This window comes from Lissotriton helveticus, chromosome 11, assembly GCF_964261635.1.
Source record: "Lissotriton helveticus chromosome 11, aLisHel1.1, whole genome shotgun sequence".
Classification (NCBI taxonomy): domain Eukaryota; kingdom Metazoa; phylum Chordata; class Amphibia; order Caudata; family Salamandridae; genus Lissotriton; species Lissotriton helveticus.
This window is the reverse complement of record NC_136072.1, coordinates 171301434-171322204: the sequence shown is the minus strand read 5'-3', so window position 1 is coordinate 171322204 and position 20771 is coordinate 171301434. Positions and strand designations below refer to the sequence as shown.

General features: G+C 44.5%; 1 protein-coding gene across 14 annotated transcripts in view; it reads right to left on the bottom strand.

The window, feature by feature from the left end:
* The window catches only part of DLG1 (discs large MAGUK scaffold protein 1), a 1315748-nt gene that overhangs the window by 200925 nt on the left and 1094052 nt on the right, over positions 1–20771 (bottom strand). For 6 of the 14 annotated variants that reach the window (XM_078666465.1, XM_078666477.1, XM_078666466.1 and 3 more), the window contains one exon: positions 11031–11130. In XM_078666465.1, coding sequence (XP_078522591.1) covers positions 11031–11130 — 100 coding nt within the window. Of the gene's footprint in view, positions 1–10149; positions 10184–11030; positions 11131–20771 lie in introns of all 14 variants that reach the window. The other 8 variants (XM_078666469.1, XM_078666471.1, XM_078666470.1 and 5 more) reach the window with 2 other exon arrangements.

The window sequence follows — 20771 nt, the reverse complement described above, 5'->3', positions numbered from 1 at the left end:
CAGCCACTACCAAAAAGCATTTTGCTTCAGGTATGCTAGCCATCTCCAACTGGATGAATGACAATTATCTCCAACTAAATGCAGATAAGACGGACATCATGCTATTTGGCAAGGCCTCCACTGTCTGGACAGATGAATGATGGCCTTCCCAATTGGGGCCTACTCCTATCCCTAAACAATCTATTAAGAATCCCCGGATGAAAATTGATCAGGGTCTTACGATGAAAAGATCACATTCTGACCACTTCCAAACTATGCTATCAGAACATGCGTCTTCTGCGCAAAATATTTCCATATCTTCCTACATCCGTCAAAAGATCGTTAGTCCAAGCCCTCGTAGGAGCAGATTAGACTGTGCCAATGCTCTATTGGCGGCAACTAATGATACATTGGTAGCCCAATTACAGGTAGTGCAAAACACAACAGCCAGGCAAATTTTCAGCCTCCCACCCGGCACCTCCACTGCTCCAATGTTAAAGGAACTGCACTGGCTGACAGTGAGTGCATTTTTAAGCTCCGTGTTCTTACTTATAACGCATTACGAGGCAAAGGACCCAGATATAAGCTACTGAAAACCAAACCGTACACGCCCAAAATTACAATCATGTGAGAAGTCCCGGCTGTGCGTCCCCCATACTCGTCTAACGAGATGTGGAGGTAGAGCTTTTCCTTATCTTGCTCCCTTTTACTGGAACAAGCTTCCGATACATGTCCGCACTTGTGCCAACTACTGCAAATTTAGGAAATTGTTGAAAGCCCACCTATTCTAATTCTCAATCTCATCTCCCTACGGATACTTGCTAAACTGGTTCAGTGCCGAGATACCCATGGGTGAGTCGTGCGCTACATTAAATCCAAGTAACATAACATAACAAGATCCAGAACATGAGGTATGTGAAAAAGCAACAAATGGGGGTGGGGTCGCACACTACTCACACACCGGCGGTGTCGCCCCTAAGGACTCTGGTCAATGTAGTAAAGTGTTCGCGATGCATCATCTTTCGATCTTCTGCTATCTTCGCCATCCCTGGACACGTGTTTCGGGGTATTACCCCTCATCAGCAGGGATAGGCCGTGTACTGGGGTTGCCGATGGCTGCCTAAAAAAGCAGCCATGATGCTTTGCAAAATGTTCTTCTATGCAGTAGAGTAGATAGATATATGGGACAAAATGTCATTTTTCAAAGTTGTTAAAATGAGTCAACCCCACTACGGGCAGAAAGTAATAAATTGATGCATGCTTTCATTTGCCAACTTCGTTCCTCAGCCCAATAGAAGTCTAGAAAGCAACTTTAAAGGGAAAAATGCAAAGCTGAATGCAGAGCCAGGCATGCCATGAGACAGTCTATGTTAGGCAGATATATTTTTGGTAAGATTTCAATAAATCTTGTAAGGAGAACTTTTAATCTACTTTAATCTTATCAGGGAGGTTGATAAAGGGACTAACGTTTCTTGGGCTTAAATTACAAGCAAAATAAAGCACATCCTCACTCAATGGAACCAAGGCAAAGATAAAGATTAAAGTACACAGCCAGGGTTCATTTTACCATGAAGAGAAATCATGCACTGAGTGGAAAAAATATTGTAAGTAAAAATCTTTTTATTCCTACTTGGGTCCTGTTGAAGATCTGGAATTGGCACCTGGAGTTTGAATGCTTGGGACGTTCAGAACCATGCAGTGGAAGACCACAACTCTTCGCGACAATCACTTTTACCAAATGAACACCTGGATTCAGTTGAATCTCCTGTCACCTTGTAGGAGACTGTTCACTCTGGATGGCTGATTTTTCAGGTTGCCTATAAAGCAGATCCAGAACATTAGTGATCTCGGGAAGCACTCCTCGTTGCGAAAATGGAATTCCACAATAACGTCAGAGATCATTGTGATTTGGAGCAGTAGAAGAGGTAGCAGCAGTAGATGCCGTCAAGTCATACACCTTACGATAAATGTAAGGCTACAAGAGACAGGCAAAATGGCAGAAACATTTTGCAGGAATTGCTGTACGGAGATATCCATGTGGGTAGGTCCAGTAAATGACGGTGCTGCCATCTCAAATGATACTCCAATAGGCTGGCTGTGTATTGCACGTATATAGTTTTAGACCATTCTGCCCTTTATGGATTTTTGGAGGACCTTCCACTTAAAAGACTCCTAATATGGAGTGACAGGAGGCTGAATTTTCCGTTGAGGAATTTACTAATGCTGTTGGCCAGTTGCAGATTGATAAGGGTTCCAATATTCTACAGCTGGATGGGTTAAACAACTGTCAAATTTCTGACCAGAGTTTCTCTAACTACCAAGGCAGAGAAAAGAGGTGTGCAGGCTGACTAATAGCTACCAAGACACAAACGGAGCAAACTTACCAATTTCTGTGAATCAAGCCAAACCATCTCACTAAACAGAGGCTAAGATTCTGTCAAAGGTACTTGTGAACAGGCTAGCACACTTGATTTGAGGCTTTAAGTTTAACAAATTGACACAACTGAATCTGTGCCACCTTTATACCGGTCTCAATAAAGATGCCTCTAAAGAGGGCCCTTTGGCAATTTTGACTCTGGATGCAAAGAAGGAATTGGCTCTATTGAGCAACACCAACACATCCTATTTGGGGCTTTTAGAATACGGATTACATACCCTTGTTCTAGTCGTTGGTTAATCTACTTTATACCAATTCTACTGTGAAGGTCAGGGTGAATGGAGCTATGTCAGGTGCCTTCAACTGGGGCGTTGCACGTGGCAGGGGGGGTCTCCTATCCCAGATACTATTCACTTGAGCTATGGTGCACTGGGTGAAAAAGGATTGCTTGAGATAGGGATTCTACTAGTAAGTGGTCTCAGAAGACAGAATATTATTGCATGCCCATGCCATTCTACAGCACTTCACACATGCATGGTTCACAATATCCCAGCTATTGTGCATTTTTCATGTTTTTGTGGGATACGCACGGTCTAGTATCAGCTAGTTTAAGTCCACTCTGTTTCCAATGCGGGATTGTAATGAGGATTCTCTTTCTAATTATCACTTCAGTATAGGTCCGTCTGGTATTAAATATTTGGGCATAAACAAGTTTAAGGCCTATTCCTGGACCTTGTGTATATAAAGATTCTTGAAAGATTTAAGGAGGATGCTATCAACTGTGGTAAGCTCTCCACTCTTTAGTAGACACTGCAGCTTTGTTTGATGTGCTTTATTTTTGGTTTCTATATGTCCTACAGAATACTCCATTATAGATAGCGGTCATTCTTTTGGACACCTGAGGGCACTCTGCAGACTTAGCTTTGGGGCGCACACTCCCAAACAATATAATGGGAGGGATGAAAGTTACTTACCTGTAACTTTGGTTTCCCAGTATTGGTAACTTTCATAGATTCCCATAGCTTGTATCATTCCCCGTCGTCGGAATGGGAGTCTCGGTAACAAAAATAACATAGCAGTAGGTACAAAAGAGAAAGAAAAAGGCCTAGGCCTCATTCCCTTTTGTAGCATATCCGCCTCCTTTTGTAAAAGAGACCAAAACTAAGCATCAGCCAATCAGAAGAGCCTCACCCCATAGAACCCTCCTGAAGGAACCTCAGAGCCTCAGATTTTCGTAAGCGTTGTGTAACAGTAACCACATCTGCTGAAGGATGAGCTTTCCCAGGGGAGGAGGGTGGGCGCATGGGAATCTATGAAAGTTACCAATACTGGGGAACCAAAGTTACAGGTAAGTAACTTGTTTTCTTGCCCCAGTATTGGAACTTTCATAGATTCCCATAGCTTGTATCAGAGTAGCTAACAGTAAGCTATAAAGCACATTTTGTCACATAAATAAAGAGACATGTTAGTATCCGTCCTATCATAACAGAAGAAGTAAATCGCATACTGAAATAACAATCTGTACCAACAGTAAATACAAAATGTGCAGAAACAGGAAGGAGGGATCATAGGGAAAGCTCACCATATAGTAGAGGAGGTTCCTCAGGACTGCCTGGCCCACAGCTGTGTATTCCTGTGTCAGGGATTCCAAGCAGTAATGCTTCGTAAAGGTGTGCGCGCTGCTGCAAGTTGCAGCTCTGCAAATGTGTCTGATGTATAATCCAGAGAAGAGAGCTGTAGATGAAGCCACGGATCTCGTGGAGTGTGCTCTGATCCTGCTGTCCAGCAGCTTACCCGGTGTTGAGTGGCAATATAGAATGGCACTGGAGATCCAGCTTGCAATACTTTGCTTTGAAAGTGGAAGGCCTTTGCAAGGACCGCCAAAAGCGATGAACAATTGTGAAGATTTACGAAACCCTTTGGTGCGATACAAATAAAATTGCAAGCACCGCTGAACATCCAGAGAATGGAGTGACCTCTCCGCTGGTGTGGAAGGGTGAGGAAAGAAAGACTTGAGAATCACACGTTCATTTAGGTGAAAGTCTGAAGGCACTTTAGGTATGAACCTCGGATTAGTTCTTAAAATCACGGTATTTCTCTTGAACTGGAGAAATGGTTCCTGCATTGTGAGAGCCTGCAATTCCCCAATGCGTCTTGCCGATATGAGTGCAAGAAGGAGAGCCAATTTCCACAAAAGAAACTTCATGTCCTCCCGATGAATTGGTTTGAAGGGATTTTTCATGAGCTGTGCGTGAACTAAATTCAAATGCCAAGTGGGAGGCGGAGGCCTCACAGGGGGAAAGACTCGGAATAAGCCCTTGAGAAACTGTTTAATTATTCTTGAAGACCAGAGAGAAGGTCCAGACGCAGAAGTCTGTAGCGAGAGATCGCTGCCAAGTGAACTTTTATGGATGAATGAGCCAATCCTGTCTTAGCCAAGGACAAGAGATAAGGTAGAAGTTGATGAGGCTGAGAAGAGAAAGGGTCAACACTTTCCTTCCGGTACCAAATGCAAAATCTTTTCCATTTCAAACGGTAAGTTTTATTTGTGGAAGGGGCTCTAGCTTGAGACAGAACTTCTCTTACTTCATTCGAGACGGGAATGTTCATGAATTCTCGCTGCTCAGGAGCCATGCAGTCAGGTGTAATGAATCAGGATCTGGATGCCAAATCTGCCCGTGGGACATCGTGAGAAGATCCGGAATCGCCCGCAAAGGAAGAGGAGGGACGAGAGATAGAAGGTGAAGTTCCGTGAACCAGAACTGTCTCGGCCAAGCTGGAGCTATTAAGATCATCTTGCACGGTTCCGCTTTGATCTTCCCGACAAACCTCAGAATCAACGAAATGGGGGAAAAAGCGTACACAAATGCTCTTGTCCAAGCCATTGAAAGCGCATTCCCTAATGATCCTTGATGGTGAAGCCCGATTACGTAAGACCGGCATTTCTTGTTGATCGGGGTGGGAAATAGACCTATTGAGGGTTTGCCCCACCGTTGAAAAATCTCCTTCAAGACCACCTGGTTCAGTTCCTATTCGTGGCTGACTGACGACAGCCTGCTGAGTCTGTCCACCTTTTCGTTTAGAACTCCTGGTAGATGTTCTGCCTGCAGCGATATTCCGTGAAGAATAGCCCATTCCCAAATCGTCTGGGCCTCTTGAGACAACGGAAGAGATCTGGTACCCCCTTCCTTGTTTATGTAGTGCATGGCTGTGGTGTTGTCCGTGCGGACGAGAACCGCCGACCCCTGCAGTCGTGGGAGAAACTCCTGTAGTGCTAGCCTGATAGCCCTGAGTTCTAGAAGGTTGATATGAAGAAGACGGTGCTGGGGCAACCAATGCCAGCTGACATGAAGATCTTGAAGCACCGAACCCCAGCTGCCCAGAGAAGCATCCGTTGTCACCACTTGAGGAGCCGGATTGCTTACGAAGGATAGATCTTGGGAAAGGTTTTCTTGCTTCGTCCACCACAAGGCTGCTCTTTTCATTGCTACAGTAATCACCACCTTGTCGCCGAATGAGCCGCGAACTTGCCTCCATTGTTTGTCTAGCTGTTCCTGAAGAGTTTGCATCCGCAATCTGCAGTGAGGTATCAGAGGAATGCATGAGGAGATCACCCCCAGAAGGGATTTGTAACGGCGTACTGAAAGACACTTTCTTTTCCTCAATAGCAGCGCCATGGATTGCAGTTTTTCCTGCCTTTCTTGGGATGGAAAAGCCTTGTTGAGATTTGTGTCCAAGATGGCCCCCAGGAAACGCGCTGTCCTGGACGGAATCAGAGATGATTTCTCTTTGTTGAGAGTGAGACCCAAATTCTGGAATAGGTCCGTACATGCGTTGACTGCCTCCCTCGCAGCCTCCCTGGACGGGGCCTTCAGCAACCAGTCGTCCAGGTATGGGAAGACCTGAAAATTATATTTCCGTAGGAAAGCTGCCACCGGTGCCAGCACCTTGGTAAAGATTCTTGGGGCAGCGCGAAGTCCGAAGGGTAACACCCTGAATTGCAAGTGGATCTTGGCTACTGTAAATCGTAAAAAACCTCCTGTGCGCTGGGTGAATGGGTATGTGAAAATATGCATCTTCGAGATCGAGAGTGGCCATGAAATCCCCTGGATTGATGAGACGTAATATATCCTGAAGTGAAACCATCCGAAAGGATTGGGAAATGAGATAGGTGTTTTACTCCCTGAGATCTAAAATAGGGCGCCATTTCTCCAGCGTCTTCTTTACCAGGAGGAATCTGGAATAGAATTCTTCCCCTCTTTGAGACAAGGGGACTAGCTCCACAGCTCCCTTTATGAGCATCTGATGAACTTCGAGCTGCAAGAGACGCAGATGTCTTGAAGGAATGGCAGCAGGGGGCTTGGAAGGTGGGATTTGTGTGAACTCCAAAGTATGGCCCTTTCGAATGATGTTGAGCACCCAACGGTCTGATGTTATCTGATTTCAGTTGCGGAGGTATTGAGATACCCTGCCTCCTACAGATGTTGTTGTGGAGATGGGTACAACAGGCAGAGCCAGAACGCCGCTATTGCCTCTTGGACGTATCCTGTCCTTGGCGGTTCTGCGTCCCTCTCGTATTCGATCTAGAGAAAGACGAGAGTTGACCTTGCTTTGGCGATTGGGCTGACGGTTCGACTGCGACGTTGATCAATATGAAGAGTACCTTTGCTGCTGGTATGAGCCTCTTTATGATGTGGTACTCCTCCCTCTTGCACCCCTGAAAGGAGTTTTCTGGTATTGAAGCGTACCAAGAGACCTAGCCGTCTCTGTATCCTTCTTTATTTCTTGGAGGGCATCATCTATGTGTTTTCCAAATAATGCCTCTCCGTCAAAAGGGCGGTCCAAGATCTTATTCTTGACCTCCAGCCTGAACCACGTCGCTCTGAGCCATCCTTGGCGACGAACTGCTGCTCCAACTAATGAACGAAAAGCCGTAGTGGCAATGTCCATGCACAATCTATCACCTCAGCCAATGTCGCTTCCCCTTCTTGCAGTATTTTCTTAGCCTCACCTCTTGCCTCCTGGGGAAGTTGTTCCAAATAAGGCGATAGGTCACACCACAATTGGCGATCCTACCTGCCCAGTATCGCCAAAGCATTTGCCACTCGCACCAGGAGACTAGCCATTGACGAGAACCTTTTTCCTGCATTATCAAGTTGCCTGCCCTCCTTATCAGGAGGAGTTGTAAGGGGTGCCGAAGTGTTGCGGGACTTCCTCTGTGCCGCCTGCGATATAACAGAGTCCGGTTTTGGCTGCCCAGTCAAGGACGCCGGATCATCCTCAGGTGTCTTATATTTCTTTTCCAGGCGTAGCAGGACAGGAATAACAGTAGCCGGGTTTTTCATAGCCTTGAGACCCTCCTCCTACACATGCTCCACAAAGGGAATAGATCGAGTTACCTTCCTATAGGGCTCTTTAAAGTCAGAGAAAACACTCCGTCTGTACGGAAGGCATAGGCAGCTTGAATCGGCTAGATGCTCTCTCCATCAACTTATGGAAACCCCCGACATCCGCTGGGGGAGAATCCACCGGTTCTGGACTAGGCGACGCTGGGCCCTGATTAGGCCAGTTATCAATATTCTGATCCTCATCTGAGGAATCATCCTGTACGTCCGGTAGTGTTGAAGGTATATTCGGAGCAGGTGTTTGTGTCTGAGAGAACACCTGAGTCGGCAACTCTGGAGAAACCATCATTGGAGTTGTGTGGGCAGGTAAAGTTTGAACTGCCGGGACAGAAGCAGCCTGAGTTGTAACCTGAGAGAATCTGGTTTTATAGTCCTGCAGCATGCTATGGAGATCCGCCAAGAGTGAGGAAGGAACAGACACGATCTCCTGGCCTGCAGACTCCTGATGTTGATAAGAGTGTTGATAAGAACATTCATGAAAAAACTTGCCTTCAGAATCTGTTTCCTGACATTTTACCAGCAGTTGAGATGGACTGTGAGCATACCCAAAAGAGTCCTGATCATCTTCGTCAGAATCCTCTTTTTCTTCTTCTAGTAACAAAGCAGGAGGCAAGGGGGTAACCCTCCTTGGAGACGTCATGTCCGGAGTTATCCTTTTCCAGGAAATAGTTATTTTCTCCGTCGACAACTGCATGGTCGACGGTACCGTGGTCGATAGAGAAGGTAAAGGAAAACCTGTCATTGATGTTGTCAACGGAATAATCACCGTCGATGGACAGACTGTCGGCGACGTGATGGGCGTCTGCGACACTGTCGTCGACGAGACCGTCGACAATCCTGCCGTAGTCGTCGTCGTCATGGTTGTCGTCATCGAAGCACTCGTCGACGACACCGTCGTCGTCACCATTGTCGACATCCTCTTTGTCGATATCCCCGTCGACGTCGCTGTCACCGTCGTCCCTGTCACCGTCGTCGACGATCCTGTCGACATCGACTGTACCGTCGATGGTACGACTTTAGACACCTTGGATTTAGACGCCTTCGTCGACGGAGCCTTCTGCTGCGTCGTCGATGACTTGGAGCTTTTCTCTAACTTCTCAGATGACAAAGAAAATGGTTTTTTGAAAGTTGAAGCAGTCTCCATCACTGCTGACGGTGTAGATGGTTCTTCCCACTCCTTTACAACGTGGTGAGGAGATTTTACAGGACTTTGGCCCTCAGACTCATGGGGGGTCCTTTTTGAGGCCTTAACTGGACGCTCCAAAGAAGGGGAAGCCCTACCCCTTTTGACTGACCTTCTGGATGATGTTGCTGAAGAAGAGTCCTCACTGTCGCTTGACACCGTGTCCTTTCTGGACTTCAATTTCTGTAGCCAAGTGAGGAGGCGACCCCCGCGGTCCTGGAGGGTCTTTGAAGAGAAGGTGCGGGCAGGTCTTGCAGTCCGCAGCCTTATGATCCGGATACAGGCAATATATACAGTCCTTAGGACTGTCCTCCACATACAGCCTTTTCTTGCCACAGGTGGAACATGACTTGAAAAGGGCCTTCTTCTCCTCGTCAGACATTTCAGAAGAAACACCTAACAATCCTGAAGAAAAAAGTTGAAGAAATTCTCAAAAGAGTAGAAAAATGAGCAGAGCTCAAAGGAGACTCCCTATGCACAACGTGGGGTAGAAAATCTGAGGCTCTGAGGTTCCTTCAGGAGGATTCTATGGGGTGAGGCTCTTCTGATTGGCTGATGCTTAGTTTTGGCCTCTTTTACAAAAGGAGGCGGATATACTACAAAAGGGACTGTGGCCTAGGCCTTTTTCTTTCTCTTTTGTACCTACTGCTATGTTATTTTTGTTACCGAGACTCCCAGGCGCTGCGGCCTGAGGAAATGGAAAAAATACAGACACCATGGTAAAATTAATAATTTGTTGACAAAAGATAGAAAGTGTTTGACAGTGATTAAGTAGTTTTCAGATTACCAACTGCTTAATGACAGTCATATTCCGCCTTCCACAAGTAAAGCTTTAATTCTGTCTCAATATGCGCTTGCACATGTGGGGTGTGGCACTTTTTACTAGTAGGTTGTGGTACCTTGAGGTTCCGATTTTAGTTGTGGTACACCTGTTCTCTTTCATTGCTATTGTAATAACAATTAATATTTTAATACAAATCTTATTACCCTAGCACAATACACCTTACACACATGAGCTAAGATCCACAAGCAAAATTGCTAAGGATGAGCCAATGCTCATCAACAAACATTTAGCATAAGCAAACTACCTGTAGACGAAGCTGAAACTGATGAAACCTTTACCGCAAGTGACTAAGACATACATACAAAGAAAAACGTATTTTGTGGAGGAGGTTCAATATAATTCCGTTGATTTTGTCACTTACTCAGGCCTTTCGATCCCAGGTCGTCAGGGATCTCCTGTAGAAAGTAGTCCCCAGAGAGCAAGCAATAAAAAGATAATCACAAAAGAAATCACTGTCAGTCATGGATAAAACAGGCAATACGACAAGAGACAGTTCCAAGAACACTACAGGTCCAGTACAAGGAGGTCAACAGGAGAGCCCCAATAATCACACTCTGATATTTCCAAGCTGTAAAAGGTCTGGCAGCTCAAGTGTAAGGCATATGCAGTGGAAACGTTGCAACGTCTGAAAGCGGCTCTAAAGGAAGCAAAAAAGAGGCCTGTCTGTGGCTTGCGATGAAATATTATTGTCACGCCTCCGGCAAAGAGCGAGAAAACGACCACTTTTGAGGGTCGCACATTTTAAGAAGCTTAAGGCACCTGGTACTGGCACAGAGTGAACCAAAACACAATTATCTGTCCAGCTCATCAGGTAGTGAAGCACTAGGGGAGAAACTGATTTACCACTGAGCACCATCACATTGTGGTCGGTTGGTTACTAGAAGCTGCAAGCCTTGGGTAAATATATTTGCTGTTACACTGCATCGTCTCTTTTGTTCCACTCGCAAATACAAATGAGAACAGCTTTCTGTAACATAATCCATTAGATATAACTCTTCCGTAGTATCTGATTTACTATGTGCAAACTTTTTCCTACATTAACAAAGAAAGGATGCAGAGTAATTTCAGCAATATTTTTGTGGGTGCAAAATGAAGGATTGATTGACATTTTGAGTTTGACATGGTACCAACGCCTGTTGGCGCTCTTGAAACTGTCTCCATGGAAACACCCCACTGGAGGTCAGCAGGTCCTTCCACGTCCCCCTGGCTCTCTGTGCCACATCAGAGGCAAACTGTACTTACGGTCCACATCACTCGTGTCCTGCTCGCTCTGGTCCTTGTTCTTGTAGAAAGGAAATTTTCGGGAAAAGAGGTTCTTTTTACGCTTGTCATTGAATGACTGCTGAAGGAGACAAGGAAGGGGCAAAACAGAGGGATGTCTAATGTCTGTGTGTACAAACGCCCGGCCCTAGCAGCTTTGTGGGGAGCTGACTCCTGGGACCATCTCATGCAGTGTACAGTTCTGGCACAGATAAGTCTACGCAAAACTGGCGCCTTAGCGTTTAGGGATTTATGGATTTTGCGATTTATAGATGTCAAAATTTTATATTTCCTAGAATGAGCTCTGAATTTTGCAATAAACGTGTGTATTTACCAGGACTGATGCTTTTTATTGGGTCGCAAACCTGTGTGTTTTTTTTCAGCACTCTGAAACTTTCCTTCTTAGCCTTGCACCGTGGTAAATACCGCCACGCACAGGAGATGTATTCAAAATGGCGTGTCCATGAGCCTGCTGCCATGCAATCTGTCCACTTGGCAGACTGAAGTGCCTGCACATGTTGTTGATGCCTCTGCTCCATTAATCAGGTTCTCTGATTTTGCAGCTTTTATCAACTAATATGATATGCATACATGTGGTCTCAAATAATAACGTCTGCCGCACAAACATGGACGTTCAGAGACCCTAGGCCTCAATCGACCTGAACGTCTTGGTATTACATGGGCATCCTTCCCCGACATGCCGGAAGCTGTATTTAAGGTTACAAGTATTATCTCACATTTCTATTTACGTGACTAGAATCAACCAGCAGAGCAAATAGTTTACGTGAGTCAACTGTCTTCTAAGAGCTTGACATGGCTGAATAACCAGTGACGGTTACTTAGACTGAGATCATCACCCTCCATAGTTTCTAAGAATAAAATTGTTGAATTAGCACCAGCAAGGAAATGCTTGGATTGTGTCGCTGGTACTGTGCACTGGAACATGAACCTCTCCTTTGCATACTGATTGCTCGACTGAAATATTGGGTCTTCCCTCCATCATCCAAAACCGACTTAATATGGCGGAATAGTGCTAGTTTGTGGTTGCATGGGCATTGCGAGGGAGGTGCACAGCAGTACAAGAGCTCCTGAAGACACAATAAAATAAATGCACCAGATGTGCAACTCACATGAATATGTGAAAATGGAGGTAGAACCACAGATACGGAGGCAGCTGGCAAAGAGTCAACCTGACCCAAACTCCAACTCTAAAGGGAACCCTGGAACACTGCCACCTGGAGATAGATCAAGCGATGAACCGTCCGCAGCTCCTTCATTCCACTGAGATGGAAGATTTTATAGACGGCACCAATTAATTACGAAGCACAATGCTTCAGAGCACTGTTCGAGGTTTGGGAGAAGAAAGACTTCTGCTCGTTCTGCTGTGTCCACCAGCCCAATGGTCTTTGTAAAAGCCCACTACATCGAAACCCACTTTCAAAAACCCCACCTAAGCGGATTTTATAAGTGTACACTATGAATGACTACAATGCGCAAGGGAGGGCTAAGCCCACACGTGCACATTACATTCATTTTCAAACAAGGGGAAGATGCCATCTCGACCTCGGATATTTAAAAAAGCTCAAAGTTCAACCTAACCACTTTCCCCTCCTTCCCAAGTTTTTGCAGTACCGATAAAGGTCACTTGCTGGAGCAGAGGATGAAGGTATATTCATTGGGAAACGTTTTATTAAAACAATTTTTAAAGAGCAAATGAAACCTCGGCCTTAGCTTCACAATTTAACGTTGAATGCGAAGGCTGAAGTCGAGTTCGGGGGAGGGGTGGATTTCCATTACAGGAAGGCAGCATAGTGGGCGTGGCTCGGAAAAAGCTTCAGGTTCTGCACTAAGATGAAAAAAGGGCTAAAATGAAGATTTAAGGAAGTGAGTGCGGATACCCATTTGTTTCTCCTCCCTTTGAGGTGCCTGGAGACGAGATCCAAGGTGGTACATCCTCTCTCATGATCATTTACTTGAAATATACATTTTTAAGATTTCGCTTATTTTGTAAAACACACAATTTAGTAAATTGCAAACACCGCTGAACTTTAATCTACAGTCAATAAATTGTTTAAATGTCGGATTCTTAACCAATTAAAACTGATCGACAGTTTGTGTCCTCAGGAGGATAAACGTTGAAGCCAACCTTGTGTGAAATCTAAAAGACTGCGTGTGAAGCTATTTTTTTTTTTAGATGAATAATCTTTCTTTCAAATTAGGTCAGAAAGAATTGCTCCGAGGCTTTCCAGGCCCTTGTAGGATACAGAATTCTGTGAAACTATACACTGCATGCAAAATGGGTTGAGTCAGCTCCCTGGCAAACAATAAATAAAATAACAGAAATATGGAAACAGAACAGATCACACTTAGCAGAATTAGGAGAAGAGACAAGTTTAAAGATGGCATTCAAACGTTATTAGTATTTTATGTGACAGGTAAGAAGACAGAAATATAATTACGGATAAACGAATGCGTTGCACCGCAGGCCCACTGATGTGGCTTATGATACAGAAAAGCAAAAAAGGTTACAAATGAAAACAGGACAAGCAAAAATAAAAGGCAAGGTACTTTTTAAACATGTCAGTTTCAGTTTCTCTTTCATTAGATAAAACACTTTTTTCCTCATTTCAAGAAAGTCCACATAGAACACGTATCAAATCAATATCTACTATTAATATGAAAGCAATTAAGTAGACATATTGCTGCTTTAAGAAAAGCTATGCTTTTAAAGCATTTTAATACGTATGTCATTATATTTATTCGTATTATCTAGTAATCTACGGTGGTGAAAACTTGAGAAACTGAACTGCTTAACACGTTAAAAAATAAACTACTGACAAAGCCATGAACATTAGTGTGTGTGAGTTACGAGTGCTTGGACCAAGAAATGTCCCAAAGAAAAAGACGCAGTTCTACATCAATGGCAAGCGTATTTTGAAATCCCATTCAATATTTCATGCATGTTTTGGGTGTTGCGTTATTGCGGGGAGTTGTGTACAAATTCTGTTATTGTCAACAGACAAGACTCTTGTTTAAACACGTTGTTAATTTAGTCAACATTTACATATTTAGGTAAACACCACAGCATGCAATTACACGGTCACAAAAACAAAACTACAAAAACTTAGGTTCTGCAGAAACAATTCAAGTAAAAACAGCAAGTGTACTGTACGACATAGGCAAAAATAAAAAGTCTCACTGTTTTTCATTGGTGACTGTAGTCTTCCTAAGTTTATTTACATCTTTAAACATCCAGGAGCACCAGAACCTTTCATTCAACTGCCAGAGTAGACCAAAAAGCCTTTTAAGTGTACCATGACGGACATCGATTGCTTGGATATAACTGAGAAAATTGAGCAATCAGGCGCCAGAATGGATGCGGAAACATTTCATAGCAGTACTCCAATGCGCCACTAAGTGGTGCTGTGCAACTCCATTGAGGCTTCGTTCTTACCCAGAAGGGACAGAGTGAGTTACACGTATGCGCCCCACCTGTGTGCGTAAGTTAGCTTCTTCTTGACCCCTTCCGCACCCTCGGACGCGAGGCATAAAACAATTGTCAGAGCCAGCGTTCAGATCTTTAATTTGGGACCTTTTCATAAGTAAAAAGAGACCACTCTACAGAGCGGGGAGGAGGGAGGGCAATGATGAACCTGAGGTTAGAGTATGCCCCAGGAAGAGCATTACCACAGGTAAGTAACCTGTTCTTCTGATTCGTACACCTAACTGCAGAATCCTCACCTTTAGAATAGTCCCGAAGGGGGAGGGTCTGTTGAATGGGATCAGGACAGAATATCATGCAAGGCCAAAAGGCTGAGATGTCTTTCACGTTGAACCTTGCCTTTAAACCAGCAGTGCTTCGTTAAGAAATGCACTGAGTCCCACGTCATGGCCTGACAGATGTCTAGGGCGAGTTCTCCATGTGTCAAGACCATAGTGTCAGCCTTCGCCCCGGTGGAGTCGGCTCTATCTCACTCCACAGGCTGCTTTTTTCCCAGTGTGAACCAGATCTTAATGCAAAGACGATGCATCGTGAAAAAGACCTGTTCTGCACAGCCTTGTCTTTCTTCGCTCCATAGAACCCCTCAAAAAGCTGACAGTGCAACTGATGGCCCTTGGCATGATGTATGTAAAAGCATAATGCTCTTTTACTGTCCAACCAATGGAGCCTCTTATTCGAGGGGTGAGGTCTAGCAAAAAAATGCAGAGCAAGCGATGGATTGCCAAAGGTAGAAAGAAGTCACTACTTTCGCCCAGAAGGCCACCAGAGTCCTCAGCAACACTGTGTCCCGAAAAAAGGTGGTGCAGGGCATTTGTACAGATAGCCCCTCGAGGTCACCCAGGTAACAAGCTGAAGTGATTGCAATGATTAAGACTGCCTTCAGTGCCTGAAGATGCAACTAGCGGCTGAAGGGAGAGTACATGAGGAAAGTTAAGGCAAAGGTAAGGTCCTACTGTGGCATCACAAATGGTTTGGGAGGGAAAATGTGTGTCAAATCTTTAATAAACGGCATCACAACCTGTGATGTACACAAGGACAGTTAGTCCAGCAAACACAAAAAAGACAAAAGGGCTGGAAAAACCTCTACTAGTACCTCTGCTGGGTCAACGACAAAACAAATAAGAAATCATCCAATAGTTTGGCTTGTAAACGTTTTGTCTTGTGGACCTCAGACTAGATCACAAATCTGTCCCAGCAAAAATGGACTTTGTAGACAGACATCTGGCAGCAACCTCAACATTCAAAACCTCAGGTGGTTGATCAAAAGCAGTTTACTGGTGTTGTTCAATATCCAAACACGAAGGTATAGGTGCAAAACAGTGCCCTGTTGCTGCAACAGAAGATCCTCCCAAACTAGTACACTGATCAGGAACAGATGGTCATGCAGAGAAGTCTCAGGTACCACACTTTCCCTGAACCACTTTGGAGCTATGAGGATGACTTGGGCCCAGTTGTTTCTGATCTTCTTCATACATTCTGGTGGAGGCAGGAAGGCGTAAGGCAGTCTCATGCTTTATTCCAGCAAGAAATCATCTCCTAGCCTGAGTTTTTGCTTGAACTCTAATGTGCAAAGGTTGTGCCACTGCGCGTTCTCGATGGTAATGCAAAGGCCTATGTAGGGTTGCCCCTGTTGTCTATGGAGCCCTTTGCTGCCTGTGGATGCATATGGCATTTGTTATTCATCAGGCACCACCAGCTAAGCTTGTTAGCCCTGGTGTTTGAGGATTACCCTCAGGTGGTTTGCGATCACGGAGATGCCCTGATACTACAGCCACCTCCAAACGCACAGACTCTTTGGCCAGACCCCACGCCTCCATGCTTCTTGTAGTGCCACATGGTGGTAGTGTCATCTGCAATAACCTATACTAGCTTCCCCTTGATGGTTGACAGGTTGGTCTTCAGCATCAAAGGAATGGCTCGCAACACCAACAGATTGATATTAAGCAATGATTCCACCACAGACCAGAGTCCTCTGATCTCTAACTCCCACATATGACCTCCCCAACCAAGCAGTGACACATCAATCACCACCATCCGCTGTGGATGGGGAAAGGGAGGGGGGTCTGCTGCTGATCCAACTGCGCTTAAGCAGCCGGCTCTGTAGATCTAGTGTAGCCCCTCCTGAACCCTGGATGGCAGATGGTGCTGGGTCCACTAGGACTTCAGTTACCATTGCAAGGCTCGCATAAGGCACCTGGTGTAGTCGACAAGGAAAATGCGGGAGGCCAATAAGCCTCAGCTCTCCCTGAGACCCAGTACTGATTTTGAAACATCGATCTCATAGCCCCCATGTCGTAGACTCATTACAACAGACGATAGTCCCTGAACTGCACCATAGACAAGATGGCTCCAAGAAAAGGAAGCATTTGTGAAGGAGTCGGGTGCAACTTCAGCTCTTTGATTGAGATCCCCAATGATATCAGGAGGTTTTACGTTGTCAGGAGATTGTCCCCAACTGACAGTGGCAAGCCTGCCCTTCAACAGCCAGTCATCGAGGTAGGGAAAACTGGAATCCCCAATCTCCGTAGATGCGTGGTGACCATCACCAACCCTTTCCTGAACACTCAAGAAGCATCGGTGTGGCCCAAGGGCAGCACAGCAAACTGAAAATGCTCTTCGTCTACCTTGAACCGCAAGTGATGGGAAAATAAAAATAAAAAGTGCCCTGCAGTTTTTAAACTATTATTCAGTTGCCGGGATCCAAGGCTATTATGAGCATTTAGAATTTGCCTGCTTGTAGGAAGGCATTCAGAGGACGAGTATCTAAGATAATCTGCTGAAGCCCTCCATTCTTCTTTGGAATAAGGAAATAGCAGTAGCAGCAACCCGCCCATATTTTTAAGTCCAGAACCACCTTCATGGTCTTTGGTAAGTAAAGCTCACACCTCTTGCATTAGAACAGACAGGTGCTCCTCTAACAGCCGTTCTAATGTTGGAGGAAGGTGTGGCGAAGCAGAAAGAAATGGCAGGACATAGGCATGCTAAACGATTGGGAGAACCCATCTGTCGGATGTGATGGACCGCCAGAAAGTGCTGGATTTTGCCTCCCAGATGGTGGTTGTGCCCCACAAATGGCAAAGCTCTGAAAGTAGGAGTGGAGCTTTGAATCCACGTTCAAAGGCACAGAAAGAAAGGAACTAATGTCTGAACGCAGGGTTAGAACTTAAATGAGTCTCAACTTCGTCACTCCAGTGGTAGAACGAAGCCCAAACTGAAGTGCATGGTGCCACCTAGTGGCTCATGGGTTCACTGCTATGAAACGTTTTCGGATCCAGCCTGGGGAATATTCTAAAGGTGAGGAATCTGCAGTTAGAAGTATCAATCAAAAATAAAGAAAACGCAAAGCAGTGGTGATTCAGATAAACATACGGTTAGCTCATGAGAAGTTCTCTTGGATGCTATAAGCACCAAACAGCATTCAGGCAAAAACAGATCCAATCAGGAATGCAGATCTAGCTAGGAAAAACCAGACAAAATATGATGAAGGTATATAATCTCAGGAAAGCAGATGGAGCTCTTCTAGTTGAAAGGGCAAAGTAATATTTAGGATTAGGGTTTGAAACCACTTGGGGTAAAACAATGCTTCAGTGATCATTCATGAACTGAGAGAAATTTCACAACGTCTTGCACTCAACAAGATTCCCTTACAATGTAGATACCCAAGCTAAAGCGGTTTGTATGTTGTCAGAATGCGTCCAAGGAACTATGCAATGCTACGTCATTAGGTATAAAAAGTTTTTTTCCCCTGTCCATAGAAAAAGCATAACACTATCTGCCAAGTCAGTCATACTCTGCACTTCTCTAGGAAATGAATTCAGTCCTATGTTTATTCCGCTGTCGCAAATTTACAAACATAGGGCCATTTTGGGTCCCAGGAAAAGCCATTCTGCAGGTTTCTAAAAGGTGAAGGAGAAAAATAAGACAACAAGACTAAGTATGAACTAAGCCATTCACAAGATTCATAAGTGTGGACTTAATCATCCACCAAACAGAAGCTAAAGGGATATACCATCAGTACAGAGCTAGCACTGATACTTACAAAAGGTAATAAGAATTAGGCAACCAGTAAAAACATAAAGCAGATAGAAGACTTAATATGCCTTACTGGGTAATGCGCAATTGAGGTGTGAAATAAGAAACTAGCTGAATCTTTTGCCACTTACACTTACAAATGCTTCTAAAATTCAGCATTAAAGAAGACTGGGGTTATGATAGGAGGAGATGCAGGCCTGGCCCGTGCTATGTGCATTGCTTTTGAAGTGGATACATTGGCAAAAGTCAAAGGTAATTCCCACTGGCTAGGATACAGTGGGAAAGGCCCAAATCCCTGAGGTGCTGATGCTACCCCAATGCTTCCAGTTTTGGTGGCAGATCCTTCTTACATCTTGCCCCACTTCACTGGAAATAGTTTCATCTGCAAATACGGTTGTGCCAGGATCCTTCAAAGATCCAAAAACTTAAGACGTGGAAGTTCTAACTATTCTATCTGCACTTTGCTGCTCTTGGTTGCCAAACAGCAAGAAACACTTGTGGATGTGAGCCGCATGTACTATAACAAATGCCTTTAACATAACATACTATAACGCCCTACCCCCACACACTACTATATCACTCTCTGCCTGGAAAAGAGATGCAGGCTGCAAGCCATGCTGGAGAAACAACATGCTGGACATACCGGGTGTTGCATCCAGGATAGTTGGAAACACAGACAAGGTTTTTTTTTAACATAGGAAAGATGACAAGGACACAAAGAGTGGCTGCCTAGAATCAAGAGGGCCAAGAAAGCAAAAGCCGATGCTGTCCCTGGCACCAAGTCCATGCTTTCATCTCAGGCATGCAAATATTGATGTGAGGGTTATGGTGCCAATCATGGCAAATAAGAGGAAACAGAAGCTGCAATAATTACAACAGCACCAGAGTAACCCCTCTAAGAAAGGAGGGTATGGCATAGGATTATGGGAGCACAAAAGCTCACAATTAGGTAGGATCCAGGGTGTTCCAGGAGTAATCTCCCTGGAGACGTGATCTCTGAAGAGGCTATCATACCAAGAGTCTACCAGAATCCCAGATGAGCCACACATCTAGTGATGAACTTGTGTTTAGTTATGAAAGCCAAGGCTTAAACAGTCATCCTACTAGGGAATATCAAGAAGCTGAAATCCCATATCACATACATGGGCTCCAGTGAAACAATCATATATGACAGGAGTTTCACAAACAAATGTCACCCAGTCAATTTCCTCCTGAATAAAGAAATCTCTGTCCACATCGGAGACCAGTAAGTCTTCAGATTTAACAGAATGTGTCAGAATCCAAAATTGAGCATTGTATTACAGGAGGACGGATACCCATAAACCACACCATCTTGCAGATGGCTTGCTCTAAATGGAAACTTAATAACGGACAGGGTGATTTTTTGCCAGCACAGGAAAGGGCATAAATTCCTGAAGTGCCACTGTTCGAATCCAAGCCAAGTCTCCTACCAAAGACATGATGATTTAGTCCCTAATATATGAACCTTGCAATAACCAAATGTCCAGCTCAATGACTAATGAATCATCTGATGCTCTCTGTATCAAAACATTGTTTTGGTTAAAAGAGAAAGCGGGTTACATAACTGTCTGGTCACAGGACTTGCAGAATATAAAAAAGTTTACTGTGGAAGACTAGGGCTAACCGTTTCAATGTGTGGTGGTAGGCTGTGGTGTAAGATATTTCATTTTGAGAAGACATCAGACTCTGACACATTACCTCCAATTGAAACTTCTGGGGTGATATAGCAAAAATAGCAAAATGGTTTCCCCTTTCCTCCACAACTAAAAGATTACAAAATATCAACCCTCTTTTCTTCTTTCATCAATTAGGGTGTATTTCCACTAATCTTCTCAGAACAAGTGGCCATGCCCAATAGTGTCTTCCATTTTTGCATCTGAATTGCAAAATGTATTTATTATAGAGGTTGTGGGCTAAAATGTTTATTAGTCTAACTTCCTACTCCCCTGTATCATCAATGCATTCCCTATCGCTTTTAGCAGATTTTATATTTCACTCACTGCACATTATATTTATTATTCATGTTTGTATTTGAGAAATGTACTAGTTATTATTATTATTATTATTAGGGTTTTGTAGAGCGCATAGTAACCCGGAAGTATCCCAGCGCTGAGACCAAGACAGTCGAGAGGGTGGGTTGTCAGGGAGAAAAGGGGGAAGAGGGATCA